The sequence below is a fragment of the Oryza glaberrima genome, chromosome 7 (genome assembly GCF_000147395.1).
Source record: "Oryza glaberrima chromosome 7, OglaRS2, whole genome shotgun sequence".
Taxonomy (NCBI): domain Eukaryota; kingdom Viridiplantae; phylum Streptophyta; class Magnoliopsida; order Poales; family Poaceae; genus Oryza; species Oryza glaberrima.
Genome location: NC_068332.1, coordinates 18882300 through 18897656, shown reverse-complemented (window position 1 = coordinate 18897656; position 15357 = coordinate 18882300). Strand labels below are relative to the sequence as shown.

The window sequence follows — 15357 nt, the reverse complement described above, 5'->3', positions numbered from 1 at the left end:
CCTGTAGTCCACATTATTCTACAAAGAAAAATAAGGATAACATTAATTTTATTTCATGTAGGGAATTTTAAATAAATAGTTCACCCCTGTTGAAGGAAATACCACAAATACACATTCCAGAGACATATTGTACATCAAACTCCTTCGGCATATGAGAAACATGTAATTCACCCGCACTCATGTATCCAAGGCATTTTCATGCATCAGATCTGTATGGGTGGTTTACGTTCATTAAGAGTCATAAAGAGACACCAAAATTTATTATGTAAAATTTGTTACCTTACTACCTTCCAATATCTTTCAATAACATTTTGAGGAATTACATTAAAAATAATTCCTCAAGTTCTATCATGGAATAAATGGCCCATGCATTTGATAGGATTTGCTTGTCATTTTGGAGCTACCCATTTCGCTTGATCAGCACAACCTATTGTGGCCGAGGCCGATGTGCTGTGGTTATCATCATTTTCCCTTATGCACACTCAGTCAGTCACCGATACAGGTAAGCAATTGTGCCATTCTAGAGAATATTCAATGGTTGCGGCACTAGTGCTGAGGTACTCTTTCAAGATGCTAACGGATTGGTCTCTTTTTTTTACCGGAAAAGGCGAGGGAGACCCCACAATATTTGTTTTCTTTTATTTAAGCCTAAAATTCATTATTGACAATAATTATCATTCATGCAACGGACTACATATTATTTAAACTGAGTATAATGGAAACATCATTCTAGATGATAACACATTGGTCTTTTTCTTTTTATTGGAAACAGCGAGGGAGACCCCATAATATTTTTTTCTTTTATTTAAGATTGGAATTCGCTCCCTTGGAGAGTTGGAGGTGCTACTTGAGCACCGTAACCAATGCCTAGAGTACAACCCCTTTCGCATATACACTTGGTCTTATTGGTAGCTCTCTACTCTCTCAATGCCTTCTCTCTTACCTTTTTTTCATTCTCCCAATGTTTGGTTTGCTAATGTATATTAATCGATATGGTTGTTCCAATCCACTTAGGTTTAAGAACCAAACTAATGGCTCTTTATTTGATCAAGGTTGTATCATACTTATCGGAGCCCGAGCTCCTCTAGCGGGGAGGAAAGGCACTCCTTTGTGATTCGGCCAAAGTGCTAGTGTGTGGATCTGAGGTTAGGAACGCGAGAATCAAACAAGAGTCGAGGGGTTTATACAGGCTCTGGCCGCTCGGAAGAGTAACACCCTACTCCTGTGGTTTTGACTAGATCCATTACTGCAATGTTTACAAAAGAGTTTGGGAATCAAACAAGAGTCGAGGGGCTTATACAGGTTTGGGCCACTCAGAACTGTAACACCCTACTCCTATGTGTTTGTCTAGATCCCTTGTTGCAATGTTTATAAAGAATTGGGTTTATCTATTCTAGAGATGATGAGAGTTTCTGAACTTAGTAGATTTTCAGAATGCGATCCCCGTTTACAATGGCTTTAGCCCTCCCCTTATAGTCTGGGGGGAATACATAGTTGCCATCAGGGGCGGAGCCAGGTGTGGGGCAGCTTGGGCTTGGGCCCCACACCTGGCAAAAAAAATACCAAGGAATTTGCTAATTTTCCTATTAAAATTCGTTCAAAGAAGTTCATACTCTAATGATTAGACCCTACTCTTCACATAATCCTGGCTCCGCCACTGGTTGCCATCCTCTTGTAGGAGGGGGCATACAAACAGGAATTAGGTATGGTTAATCCCATTGCATGCTGACCGCCGGTGGGGCCTTTACAGGACTTTACTGGGCCCACTGGAGGAGCTGACGGGGTTGAGCGTAGCTGGATGTCGTTCCACTGTCTTCTACGCAGACACGTGTCTCGTGGTTAGTGACAAGGCGGGGGAAGATGTCTACAGGGCCCACTCATTAGTGTTACGCTCCGAGCAACTGGAGATTATTCCCACCTCTTCGCGACAATATTAGATTCCTTGGACAAAGTTAAGACGTGTATGGACACAGTACGGTACTCTGACTTTTACCCATTCGCATTGTGACCTCCTAGTAAGACTTACCAGTCATCTAGGATATGGCTCGGTGAGTGTAACATCATTTACAGAAACGCTAGCAAAACCATAGCGGTCATACACATAGCTACGTTGCCCACATGATGGAGAAGAGGAAGCCGATTCTGTCCCAAAGAAGAATGCAGGTTGTGCTGGTGGCTGAAGCTCCATGTTTTCCCTGGTTAACATGAAAATGACAGATGATATATGAGGCCTCTCATCAGGGTCCGGCTGGACACACAATAGCCCAATGTGGATGCATCGCAGGGCTTGGCTTCGAGAGTACCCATCAAGCGATTGGTCAATGAATTGGGAAATTGTCCCTTTTGTCCAGCTATTCCAGACCTATTAGACACGTTGATGTTAGTTTGTTATATGAAATAGACCGATTACCGGTCTAAAACTTAAACATTGTATACAAATGCATACCGGAGAAAGGTCAGTATTGTTAAGCACTTACATCAGTCAGGAGATTCACATTATCATGATCACCAGAATCGGAGTTCCTTCTCCTCATCACAATTTCAAGGACCAACACACCAAAGCTAAAAATGTCTATCTTGGTTGACACATTTCCGTCTGCTACGTACTCGGGTGCCATATAACCGCTGCAAAAAAAAAAAAATAACCATTAGGCTTGGAAACATAGATATATCAATATTTACCATCAATGAAGGCTTTATAATGCACATGAGCTTACAATGTTCCAACAACTCTGGTTGTCCTAGAATGAGTATGACCTTCTCCTAGCAGCCTTGCCAATCCAAAATCTGCAATTTTTGGTTCCATGTCCTCACCAAGTAGAATGTTATTTGATTTCAGATCACGGTGAATGATCCTCAAGCTTGAATCCTCGTGAAGATACAGTATACCCTTAGCAATTCCAAGAATGATGTTGTACTGTTGCTCCCAGTTGAGTGAATTTCCTTTGGTGGTATCTATAAGGACAAAATAGCGCAACTTAATCATAATCGCGCATCTATAATAGAGTTAAGGAAGTGCATGCACATCTTGTTCTTAGCTATTTAACTTGTTTGCCAGAAATGGTACAGTACAGTACAGTACATATTCAGTACTTCACACTAATTTGAAGATGTGCATTGCTCAATTTATTCTATTTTTTGTTTTACATACTTGGCATGATGTAAAATTACCAAATACTAGAATGTTTCCCAAGACAATTACCGAACAGAATGTTTCTGAAAAATTCTATTCAAAAATCAGAGTTATCGGTGTGTTTCTGAAGCGTTGATTGGGAAGGAAAATTACCGAATAGAATGTCGTCCAGGCTCCCGTTCTTGATGTATTCGTAAACCAGCAGTGTCTGCTCTTGATGCAAGCAAAATCCCTGTAGCCTAACAAGGTTCTTGTGCTGAAGCTCTGCCAATAGCAGGACCTCGTTATGTAGTTGATCCAATCCATGCCCAGTTGTTCCTAAAAGTTTCTTCACTGCAACTTCTTGTCCATCTGAGAGTACTCCCTGAACACATTGATTTTCAGACAAATACTCTACAGATTACTAGTTCACAGTACATTTCAAACTGTTGTCTTGTAATTTTACAAGCTAACTTACCTTGTATACAGTACCAAAACCACCCTCACCAAGCTTATTGTTCTCCGAGAAGTTCTCGGTCGCCTCTTGCAGTGTAGGCAGATCAAAAATCATGCACTGTGCTCTCGTTATCTTCTTTAAAGCTGTTGACATTTGACAAGATCATATCAGGTAACAGCAAATTTCAGCTACTGAACAGAGACTATATGCTAATGCTACTCACGGTGGTCAGTCTCGGCAGCCTTGGTCCTTCTCCTGAAACGAACGAACACAAGAACTGAAAGGATCAAGAGTACCCCAACTGAACAAGCGAGGCCTGCAGCGAGTCCTGCTACGCTCTTTTTCTTCCCTGCAGAAACCAAATCATGAACTTCAATGAATTAGGACAAATAATTTTCATGGAAAAACAAGAAGGGCCTGTTTGGCTGTGTCAGCTCCATCTAAAATAGGAGGGGAGCTGGGTGGAATGTTCTCACAAAATAAAATAGAGAGGTAAAACTGAGTTTAGACTGCTTCACAACTCTACTCTAAACCTAACTTCTAAAGCTAAATTTAGAAGTTAGAACTCTACCAAAAAAAAAAAAAACCCGACGTATAAAGTCGAACCTGCTCCAGGCTCATGAGTACCAACCGGAGTATCGACCGCCGGCGGCAGCGGCGGCGAGAGCTGCAGCATCGCCCGGCCACCGAAGAACGGCCGAACGCTATACATCAGACTGCACCACACCGAATAAGTACTAGCCCACGGAAGGCTGTTGCCCATGTAGTTGATTTTCGCCTGATCGTGGATCGTCCTAACGCATTCCTTGCACTGCTCCGGCGACAAGTCCGGCACGCACTGCACGAATCCGTAGATCTTGGGGTCGAATTCCTCCTCACCCGTGGAGAAATACTTCTTGGCGGTCGCGTTGCTCGTCGTCGTGGCCCAAGTGTGCTCGACCAGGGCGGCGAGGATCTTCGCGACGGCGGCGTTGAACCAGCCAACGTCCGGCACCTTGATGCTGTCCGTGGCATGGTCGGGATACCAACTGTTTGTAACGAGCTAGTAGTGATTAGTTTCTCTGATTAGTGATTAATTCTACCAATGATAATATGCTTGGAAGAAACAATGGTGGGAATGGGATATAGATGGTGTCCGTACAGTATCTCTGAGACCTGCCATTGCTCGGTGCTGAGGAAATTCATGAAGCTCTGGCCGGAGTAGCGGAGCACGCAGCCGTCCCCGGGCCCGGAGACGGTGGCGCCCTTGATCCCGGGGCAGCTCCGCTTCCCGTCGGCGAACGCCGCCGCGACGCACGCGCCGCAGGCCGAGGCGTTCACGTCGCCGCGGCAGAGCGCGAGCGCGTAGACCAGGTCGGGCGCCGCGCCGACGGTGGCGACCGCGTAGCCGCCGGTGGCGCGCGCCGCGGAGACGTTGGCGGGGAGCTCCGCGCCGAGGCGGTCCAGGTTCGCCTCGAATGTGCTGTTGGCAGCGTACGTGGCGACGCCCATGTCGCAGATGTTAGTGGGCGCGGCACGCACGGCCGAGGGCAGCGTGAGGACGACGACGGCGGCGGCGACGGCGAGGATGCCATAGCCGGCGGCGAGCATCGTGGAAGAAGATGCGGGGAGTGATTCTTTCCCTCAACTAACGGCATGATTTACGCCAAAAAAAAAAATGGCCTCATGTAAGCAGCCTTGCTTGCGCTGTCAACTGTCAACTCTGTGCGAATTGCGACACATTGTTTGTCAAGTGGCAGATTCCGTCAGGTTTGAGCTCGAAATTGGAGTCAAACATGACTGGCCGGCTGCACAGTTTACTTAGTAGTACTGAAATCTTGTCCACCATACTGCAAATCACACTACGGCTGTGTTGTTTGTTCTGTCTTCCAACCTCTGCTCTCTCATTTTAGCGCACCATTTCCTGAACCACCAAACGGTATGTCTATTACTCCCTCCTCCGTTTCACAATGTGAGACATTCTAACATTTATATCTAGATCCATTAACATCAATAATTTCAATAAAAAATATTTATGTGGAAAATAAAAAGTGCTAGAATGACTTAAATTGTGAAACGGAGAAAGTAGAAAATAATTTCAATAGAAAATTTGCTTTGAAAAATTATATTAACTATTTTTTAAAGTTTTCTAAACTAATACTTAACTAATTGTACGTTAATTCACTGTCCCGTTTCACGTGTTTGAAAGATTAGTTCCAACCTAATGTAAGGAACACTGCCTACGTATGTTTTTTTACCCTGGCGTACTCGCGTAGTGGCGAAAAGGAAAGCAACAATTTGCAAAGCCATTTGGGGCACGTCCTTGTCATTAACGAGTCACAGGATAAGCAACACCCGTGTGGCAGGTCGGCACGCATGCATGCATATGACCTTGCCAAATCATAATTAATGGTTACCTTTCCTGCAGCCGCCGGTACTGACCACGACACATTATTGAAAAAACACAGAAGAAAGCAAGTGAGCTAAAAGATGGGCAAATTAATAAATTAATTAATAGATTGATGACAACAAACTGGGAGCGCATCCAGTTTTACGGAGAAACCCCTCATCAAAGCTGGGCATAGACAAAATATGCTAAAAGGAATTAGCAATCAAGTCCTTTATCTACTTCATCCACTAGACAGCCGATGCGACTACATCGACGGCGGTGGAGACGACAAATTCATGGCAACCTATTGAAGGTAGAGCCAAGGAGAAAACCCGAACGAGGTCTCCACTGAATGGAAGTTGAGGCATCCATGGTAAATCGGACAGAACACAGCGAAGGAAGAAACTTAGAATCGGACACCCGATGATTCGGGGAAATCAGGCGCTGACATCAGCATGACGTATACGTGTAAAAACACTCTAAACTATTTATTCTCTTAAATTATTTATCCAAATCATGATCCGATTGCATCATTAAATTCATTGCAGTTAAATCTTCAAAACAAGACCACACATGGATATATTCCAACGAAAAAACATTTAGCTTATTATTGAATTATTTTTAAATGTTGCACGATGTTCCACCAGGTATATCGGAATTGTTTCACTAAGTAGATCGGAAATGTTTCAATCGTTTAAATCGGGTGTTGTTTCACCTTATATAAAAACAATGTTTCAGCAAATAGCAAAAGAATGTTTCAATTCACTGCAACATTTGATCCATACATAGTGAAACATTATAAATACACTAAGTGAAACATTTTTGGTAGACCAAAAAATGAAACGAATTCCCTTCATAGAGGGTTTCCAAAATATGTGAGTGATTTGTTACAAAAGAATGTTTCAATTCACTGCAACATTAGATCTATGTACATTGTGAGTACACTAGGTGAAACATTTTTTGTGGAACAAAAAATGAAACGAATTCCCTTAATAGAGAGTTTCCAAAATATGTGGGTGATTTGTTGTAAAAGAATGTTTTAATTCACAGCAACATTAGATTTATACATAGTGAAACATTGTGAGTAAACAAGGTGAAACATTTTTGGTGCAGACACGTGACAGGTGGGGTTAGAGACCGTGGTAGGGCCCAGGCGTCACGTGTCATGCGCGTGTGGGGGAGGGGAGCGTCCGATTTTTCTCCCCCCGCCGGTTGACCTATCGCTAGCATTCTCCCACAACTTCTCCTATTGTTGAAGGTCCACAACGATCGATGGACTAAAACCTTGCAAAATTTACTTGCTAGAGATAAGGATGGCAACAAGCGATATCCAGTTTCAAGTTAAAGTACACGGTCAAAGTGTCCCCGCGTCTCTCTCGCGCGGGCGGCTCGGGGGCAAAACCCTAGCCGCCACGCCGCCACACCCTCATTCCCCTCCTCCACCTCACTGCTGCCGGAGCTGGCCGGCGGCGAGCCGGGAAGGCGGCGGCAAGGCCCAAACAGCTCAGAAGAACTGACCCCAGCACGAGGAGGACGGAGAAGGCCGACGATGGCACGGCCGGAGGTGGAGACTGCGGTTCAACTTAGGGCGGTGGATCCGGTGCCTCTGTGGCCGGATCTGGCCTCCCAACCAGCAGATCCGACCGGCGCGGTGGGCGGCGCGACGGAGGTGAAGCGGGGGGCGAACGGTGCGATGCGTGTGCCCCGGTCGGCGTGGGTTGGGGCCGCTGCGGCGACGGCGCCGGATCCTGCTCTGCCTCGTGCCCCCGCCTGGCGGTGCTTGGGATGGCGTGTAGGAGGAAGGCGAGGCTGGCGGCCAGTGCGAGGTGGTGTTGGCCGCACACGCAGCCATGGCCCGATGGCAGGCGGCGTGAGGTGGTGGAGGTGCTGCACGAGGAGGAAGCCAGCGGTGGTGACCGGGTTGTCAGCGGTGGTGGCTGGCCGCCAATGGTGACCTCAGTGGCTTACAGCAGCATGCAGGAAGCGGTTAGGCAGTGAAGAATTTGTCCAATCTATTGCCAGCTTGACCTGCGGGGTGGTAGACTGAGCTTGGGCGTTTAAGGGATGGCGTGGTGGTCCGGTGATTGTCGTTGTGTAGGATGGTTGTGTGGGGTTTTGATAGGGAATAACTGGCGAAAGCCTTGCCATGGCCATGGGCTGGCATGACGACGGTGACGCCATTTGGCGCCGTTCCCCTCCTTGGAGGCGTCGTCCTGGCATTGACCCCTCATAACACCAAGAACCCTCTGCGCACAACGATAGCTTTTGGTGGACTCCTGCAATATCTCCGAAGCTCTTCAAGCCTAGGGTGTTTGACGAGGCCTTCACTACCTTGGCTTCGTTCCTTGCTACAGTGGGTGTTCATCACTCTTATCTGGTTACTGTTGTGGGTAGAGTCGGAGCTGCTTCGCTAGGGCGACAAAGCTTGGCAACGACAACACATTGCAATTTTTTTATTAGATTGTTGATGCTAGCTGTGTGTAGGAGTGGTTCCTTGGTAGCTTGGGATGATGTCCTTCGTGGATGTCGTTTCTGTTTGTTCATTTTGCCGTTGGGGTAGCATCGCAATGAAGTTGAAGCTGTTGTGTCGTTGGGTGGCAAGCTTAGCAACGATAACATGTGTAGGCTGCCGTGTCGTCTCAAATGGCAAGCTTGTTCGATGCCTTGTGTCGAACTCCGTCATAGTAACTTAGGATAGGTTAGCTGATGGTGTGGTGTTGTAGTTGTGGTTTTCGCTCAATTTTCCCTAATTAACTGAGCACTGTAAGGTTTGATCATGTTTTCTCCTTAAAATAGGATATCTTCTTAATATAAAACGTTGGCAACGGCTTGACCGTTCGAAAAAAAGAATGGCAACAGGCGCAACCTAACTAATCTTACAACTTTACTCACCGGAGATGTAGATGACGATCGGCACGACCTCCTCACAAGTGGATCTGGAGTACTCCTTAGTCACCAGCATGAAAGACGAAGCCACTGGAAGCTAACACCGGAAGAAGCTCCAATCACATCTTCCATGGAGCCAGGATAAGGAGATAATGCCCACAACCCGCTTGCGCAAAACCAAAAGAAACCAATGGGCTTGACTTTCTATAAGAACTCAACTACACACGAGCAAAATGTATGTAGTATTGTCTTAAAAAATATCCAAGTGTAGGTGTAGTGTAAACTTGTATAACATAGAAGATTGCAAGTTTAATATGAACTAGCTGGGTGGCCCGCGCAATTGCGCGGCTAGTACCCAAACAAAATTATATTTTTTTTATGATTTTACTAAAAATTTATTAAATAGCTATTTATTGTCTTAAGAGTTTGAAAGACCAAACCTTATCATTCCCATGTTTCTAATTATATAGTTTTTTAAAAGTCACACCAGATATTACCCCTTATGTCATCTCCTTCTTTATTTACTTGCTCGATCTACCACTATTTCTATTCATTCTCCTTAGAAACTTCAAACATTGGATCTTATAGGTTTTAGAGTTTATTTTCACGTTGATTTTCATTTTTATAATTTCTAGACATCCCGTCAAACGTTGTCATTATACTCCTCTATGACCCGTCTACTGTCTCTTCTCTTTATTGTCATTGAGATTTTAAAAATCGAACATAATTATCGTTTGGGTTCATTTTTTACTTTCTAGAAGTCCCGCCAAACCGTCAGTTACTTTGCCATTGTACTTCTCTACGGCTCGCCCGCTGCCTCCCTTCTTTATTGTCATTGAGATTTTAAAATCGAATATGACTATCATTGTTTTTTTTTACTTTTTAGAAGTTCTGAAACTTCAAAAATTGAACCTTGTAGTTTTTAGAGTTTATTGTCTTGTTGGGTTTCATTTTTTTTATAATTTTTAGAAGTCTTGTCAAACGATGCCACTATGCTCCTCTACGGCCCGTACGCCGCCTACTCTTTATTGTCATTGGAATTCTAAAAATCGAATATAACTATCGTTGGAATTCATTTTTTATTTTCTAGAAGTCCCGTCAACCGTCGGCAGCTCTTCAACTATACTCCTATACACCCCGCCCGCTGCTGCTCCTTTTTATTGTCATTGAGATTTTAAAAATCGAATATGATTATCAATGGGGTTTATTTTTTTTACTTTCTAGAAGTCCCGGCAATCACCTTGATCGTTTGCTTTACGGCCTCCCTGTCGCCCCTCCTTTTAATCGTCATTAGGATTCTATTTGGTGTTTCATTAACAATTTTTTTTATGTCATATCAACCGCCACCACTCTACTCCTTTATATGCATGTTACTTAATTTATCTCGTCATGTGTTTTAGATGGTCTTTTCTTTCAATAGTCTTTATTTTTATCACAAATTTTAGTTATTTATAAATTATATTCCTAACTGGAATCTTATTTTTCTTTTTTCTAATTTCAGATTTTTTAAAAAAAATTAATTAATATCGTATTATGTTCTTTAATATTTTTATTTTTTATTTTCAATTTCAGTTGTTTCAAAATTGTATTCCTACTTGAAATCTCTTTTACTTTATCTAATTTTTGATATTATTTTATTTTTATTCTGAATTTTAATTAATCTCGTATCGGGTTCTTATATGGATTCTTCTTTCAATATTGCTTTTTTTAAGTCTGAATTTCAGCTAATTTTAAATTGTATTCCTGCTTGAGCTCTTCTTTTATTTTTTTTTGCTAATTTCGGATTTTATTTTTATTTTTATTCCCAATTTTATTTAATCTCGTATTAGGTTTTTATACGGACTCTTCTTTTAATATTCCTTATTTTTAATTCCGAATTTCAGCTATTTTAAAATTGTATTCCTACTTGGACTATCCTTTTCTTTTCTAATTTTTGATTTTATTTTATTTTTATTTTGAATTTTGATTAATCTCGTATTGGGTTCTTATATGAAAACTTTTTTCAATATTCCTTATTTTTAATTCCGAATTTCAGCTATTTTTAAATTGTATTTCTACTTGGACTCTCTTTTTTTCTAATTTTAGATTTTATTTTATTTTTATTTCGAATTTTAATTAATCTCGTATTGGGTTCTTATATGGAAACTTCCTTCAATATTGCTTATTTTTAATTCCGAATTTCAGCTATTTTTAGATTGTATTTCTACTTGGACTCTTCTTGTCTTTTTTTCTTTTTCTCCGATTAATGTGGGAATTTTTAGCCCCCACAGCGAATGTGGTGCCTCCTTTCAAAGCTGTTTTAATAATATAATAGATAAGCTCAAAGTTTTTGCTTGCTTCAATTTAAACTTCTGGAATTAATTTACCGTCTGTTGTGGGCCAACTATAAATGTGTAACGAGAACACGGAAGTTTTACCCGCTGCATTCCAAAATTTAGAGTCAATCGTCTCAATTTTAGATGAAGATTTAGCAATAGACTTAAACTTTGAATAAGTTAATTATTTCCTTTTATTGGTGTCGTTATGTCATCTGCTCATCATCATTTTTCTTTCATTATGTCGTACTTGGTTTTTTTAGCCAATAACTTATGTAATAAGTAGATGTAGTTTCAGTTAAAGCGAAAAGACACAATTTCGTTTATCATTTCGCCATCAGTTGAAAAAGATCTAATGTTTACTCTCATATAAATCGTAATTTGACACAATTTCATTATCGCTTGATCTTTTCATGATCACTCCGATGAAGATCTGGCAGCCATTTCTAAATTGCTGCTACACATGGGTACGGTAGCACAGTGTAGCATAATCTTCTCTCGTAGGATTCTGCACTGGCCTCTTCAGGCCTCTGGCTCTACCGCTCTGATAATAAGCAACACTGGACTACCGTCTCTACGACTGCTCCTCCAATGACACGATTGACATGCCGCCGGACGCGACGCCGGATTCGTCGCCGCCGCCTTTCCTGGCGAAGAGCGTCGGCTTCGCGGGGGCATGGAGCTCGACGGTGTCCGTGCCGAGCATCAGCACCACCGACGACATCACCGGCCGCTCCCCGGGGTCTCCCTGCACGCAGAGGAGCCCGATGTAGATGCATCTCATCACGTCGCTCTCCGAGAAGAAGCTGTTCATGCTCGGATCGACCATCTCCAGCACCGTCCCGGCCACCCATTGCTCCCAGATCTTGCATATATCATTTTTGCAGTAAAACCCCATGAGCCAAAATGCAACTCGATGTGCTCCTCTCGAGGAGGATGATGGTGATCAGATCAGATATTCAGATAACTCACCATGGTCAAGAGATCTTCAGATTGTTGGGAGTTATAGCTGTGGTTGTTCTTCCTACCTGTCACGATCTCGAGGACCATGACGCCGAAGCTGAACACGTCTGACTTGATAGAGTAGTTCCCACGTGTCTGGTACTCAGGAGCCATGTATCCACTGGAACAACACGGTAATTTTACAGTCAGCAAATTACTACTAGATGATAGAAATATGAATTATATGTACTAGCTTAGCTAGACTCACTATGTGCCGATGACATTCTTGGTGACAGCCTGGGTCTGATCTCGACCGAAAATTCTCGCGAGGCCAAAGTCTGAAATCTTGGGGTTCATATTCGCGTCTAGCAAGATGTTGCTCGCCTTGAGATCGCGGTGGACTACCTTGAGCTGAGAGTCTTCGTGGAGGTATTGCAGACCTCTAGCGATCCCGTTTATGATCTTGTACCTCTTCTCCCAGTCCAGCTGCTCACTTTTCTCAGTATCTGACATTGATCACACAGAAATGGATGGTACCAATCTTTGCATAAGAAACAGAGGAAAACTGAGGTTAAGCATGGCTCAGTTTGTACCGAAAAGGATCAGGTCGAGGCTCCTGTTTGGAACAAACTCGTACACGAGCAGCCGCTCCTGTTGCTCCAAGCAGACGCCGACGAGGCTGACAAGGTTCTTGTGCTTCAGCTTCGCAACCAGAGTCAGCTCGTTCTTCAGTTCTTCCACCCCTTGCGTTGAGCTCTTCGATAGTCTCTTCACTGCTATCTCGTAGCCGTCTGGGAGCACACCCTGTGAGAGATGAAACAAACGCTAAGCTTAATAAGCTGAAAGAATTTGATAGTGATTCACTGACATACATGCATTTTTTTTTTCATACCTTGTACACAGCACCAAATCCGCCCTCACCGAGCTTGTTACTCTCTGCAAAATCACCAGTTGCAGATCGCAAAATGGAGATGTCGATGAGCATCGAATCCAAATTTTCGATGTCCTCTGCTTCAGTGGAGTAGTTGGCATCTATCAACGTCAAAGAAAATGGGATAAGCTTTTGTTCATCTAATGTCGCTGAGTAAACTGGAGAGTTTTGCAGAACATACATGTGCGCTTTGCTTCTGTTACTGGTCGCCTTCTCCTCAAGAAACAGAGACCAACTACAACATTTATTGCTGCTATTGTAGGCAGTAGAATTATAAGAACCAATCCAGGGACGCTGTACTTTCTCCCTGAATTAAATTTTTTGAGAATAAAATGTCAGGCAAAGTAAGTGTCACAAAATTATATTTAATATACATTTTTCAAGAAAATTAAATCAATTATAATATACTCCCTCCATTTCATTTTATAAGTTACTTTGATTTTTTTTCTAGTGATTTTTTTTTAAAGTTTGATTAAGTTTACACGAAAAAGATAACAGCATTTTTAACATAAACTAAACATATTATCAAAATATATTTAATGCTAGATATTTTTTATAAACTTAATCAAACCAAAAGGTTTAGCTATAAAAAAGTCAAAGCTAATATGAAATGGAATGAGAACCATTTTAAGCACAAGGCGCTTTGACTCACCTCCTTCAGGCGTCGGCGTCGCCGCCGGCGGCGTCTGGTTAACTGCGGGCACCACGGCCGCCGGCGACGGCGCCGGCGCCGGCGCCGGCGAGGCACCTGACGTTCCTTGTATCCTTACAAGCATCGGTCCGTCGAGAAAGGGCGTGGTACTGTACTGGAAGCTGCACCAGACCGCGCGGACGAATCCTCCGACCCTGTTCTCGAAAAACCCAATACCTCTCCCTATGATCTGCGCGAGGCAACTCCGGCAGCTCGCCGGCGTCAGGTCCGGCGTGCACTGCGCCCAGCTGTACACCTTGGGGAACTCCGCGTTGAAGTCGGCCTCGCCGGACGCGTACCGCCGCCGCGTGGAGTTGCGCGCCGCGTAGTCGGCGGTGGCGTTCACCAGCGCCGCCACGAGGCGGTTGTACCGGGCCTGCTCCATCGTGACGTTCGCGTAGCTGCGGAATCCGTAGATCGGGATCTTCTCGGTGGAGAAGTCGCCGGCGGCGATGGTGGCGTTGGAGTAGCTGAGCTGGCACGAGTCGTAGAAGATGGCGGCGACCTTGTGGTAGGCGCAGGCGTTGGGGAGGTCGAGGAAGGCCTGGGTGAGGCAGGCGAGGCAGGTGGAGGCGTTGGCGTCGCCGCGGCAGAGCGTGAGGGCGGAGACCTGGTCCGGCGGCGCGCCGACGCCCTCGGCGGTGGCGAACAGGTCCGGCGAGGCCGAGGCGTTGCCGGGGAGGGTAGCGGCGATGAGGTTGATGCTGGCAAGGTAGCTGCTGCTCCTCCTCGCCGGGAAGTCGCCGGCCGTGTCGTTGCACTTCGCCCACGGGTACGACTCCGCGGCGCGGGGGAGCACGAGCAGCAGCAGCGCGACGGCTGCGGCGACTGGCACGGACAGGGCGACATGGCTAGCCGCCATCGTGACTGCACGGTGGAACGGATGAACGGGTGGTTCGTACACTTGTACTTGTATCGAGCTCGGTTTTGTTAATGGGGGTAAACTTTTGGTCGTCCATTCAAGTCGTTGGCCGTTTCTCGCAGCAAAGATTGTCGTTTATAGTTTACTCACTATTCCGCGCATATACTCTCTCTCACAAAAAAGACTTTCCGTGTCCAACGTTTGACCGTCCGTCTTATATAAAAAAATTAATTTTTATCAATATTTTTATTATTGTTAGATGATAAAACATGAATAATATTTTATAAATAACTTATTTTTTATAATTTTTTTAAATAAAATAGACGGTCAAACGTTAGACACAGAAATTGAGCAATTGAGTTTTCTGGAACGGAGGTAGTAGGACATAACACTGACTTCACGGGTTAGAACGTTTACCTCTTTTGCTGCTCTGTACACACGACTACACGAGAGAGAAGCTGAGCATAGGAGCAGCAACGCAGCCATACTGGAGCATAGGAACAGAGCGATCGCGTGAAAACGCGAGTGCGCGGGCGGGACGCCGGCCTCCATCAGATTGAGCCGACGGGATGGATGCGGCTCGTCGAGCGCACAGGGGTGACAGGGACGCGCGCGGGCCACGAGTGGACTCGTCGCGTGGCGGCGCGTGCGGGGAATGGGAATCACGGCCTCTAACGGCGGAGACTCGTACTATACGCCGCACGTCACGCGGAGCCGTGAAGGAAGAGGGAGAGAAACGAAGAAAGAAATTTGAAAATATACTTTATTTTTTTATATTTTGCATTTATATACC

General features: G+C 44.4%; 2 protein-coding genes across 2 annotated transcripts; both read right to left on the bottom strand.

Moving 5' to 3' along the window:
- Positions 1 to 1966: 1966 nt before the first annotated feature.
- LOC127780416 (cysteine-rich receptor-like protein kinase 44) lies at positions 1967 to 5343 on the bottom strand. The gene is made up of 8 exons (XM_052307324.1): positions 4711 to 5343; positions 4176 to 4597; positions 3793 to 3918; positions 3591 to 3712; positions 3287 to 3497; positions 2718 to 2955; positions 2478 to 2625; positions 1967 to 2362 (listed from the first exon to the last, which is right to left on the bottom strand). Exons 1-8 carry the CDS (start codon positions 5157 to 5159, stop codon positions 2030 to 2032), a joined length of 2049 nt encoding a protein of 682 aa, XP_052163284.1. The 5' UTR covers positions 5160 to 5343; the 3' UTR covers positions 1967 to 2029.
- Positions 5344 to 11479: 6136 nt separating this feature from the next.
- On the bottom strand, positions 11480 to 14663 carry LOC127780413 (cysteine-rich receptor-like protein kinase 6). The gene is made up of 7 exons (XM_052307323.1): positions 13664 to 14663; positions 13193 to 13318; positions 12973 to 13112; positions 12674 to 12884; positions 12349 to 12586; positions 12111 to 12261; positions 11480 to 12003 (listed from the first exon to the last, which is right to left on the bottom strand). The coding sequence occupies exons 1-7, from the start codon at positions 14562 to 14564 to the stop codon at positions 11713 to 11715; spliced, it is 2058 nt and encodes a 685-aa protein (XP_052163283.1). The 5' UTR covers positions 14565 to 14663; the 3' UTR covers positions 11480 to 11712.
- Between the last annotated feature and the right edge of the window lie 694 nt (positions 14664 to 15357).

What these genes read in the sequence shown, in the direction of transcription:
- LOC127780413 (XM_052307323.1), bottom strand. Translation starts at nt 14,564, where the DNA reads ATGGCGGCTAGCCATGTCGCCCTGTCCGTGCCAGTCGCCGCAGCCGTC. An exon ending in AAGAATGTCATCGGCACATA is followed by an intron (nt 12,262 to 12,348) that starts GTGAGTCTAGCT and finishes GTGTTGTTCCAG; the next exon opens with TGGATACATGGCTCCTGAGT. An exon ending in CTGAAGATCTCTTGACCATG is followed by an intron (nt 12,004 to 12,110) that starts GTGAGTTATCTG and finishes GATATATGCAAG; the next exon opens with ATCTGGGAGCAATGGGTGGC.
- LOC127780416 (XM_052307324.1), bottom strand. Translation starts at nt 5,159, where the DNA reads ATGCTCGCCGCCGGCTATGGCATCCTCGCCGTCGCCGCCGCCGTCGTC. An exon ending in GGCTGCCGAGACTGACCACC is followed by an intron (nt 3,713 to 3,792) that starts GTGAGTAGCATT and finishes AAATGTCAACAG; the next exon opens with CTTTAAAGAAGATAACGAGA. An exon ending in CCTGGACGACATTCTATTCG is followed by an intron (nt 2,956 to 3,286) that starts GTAATTTTCCTT and finishes TTGTCCTTATAG; the next exon opens with ATACCACCAAAGGAAATTCA.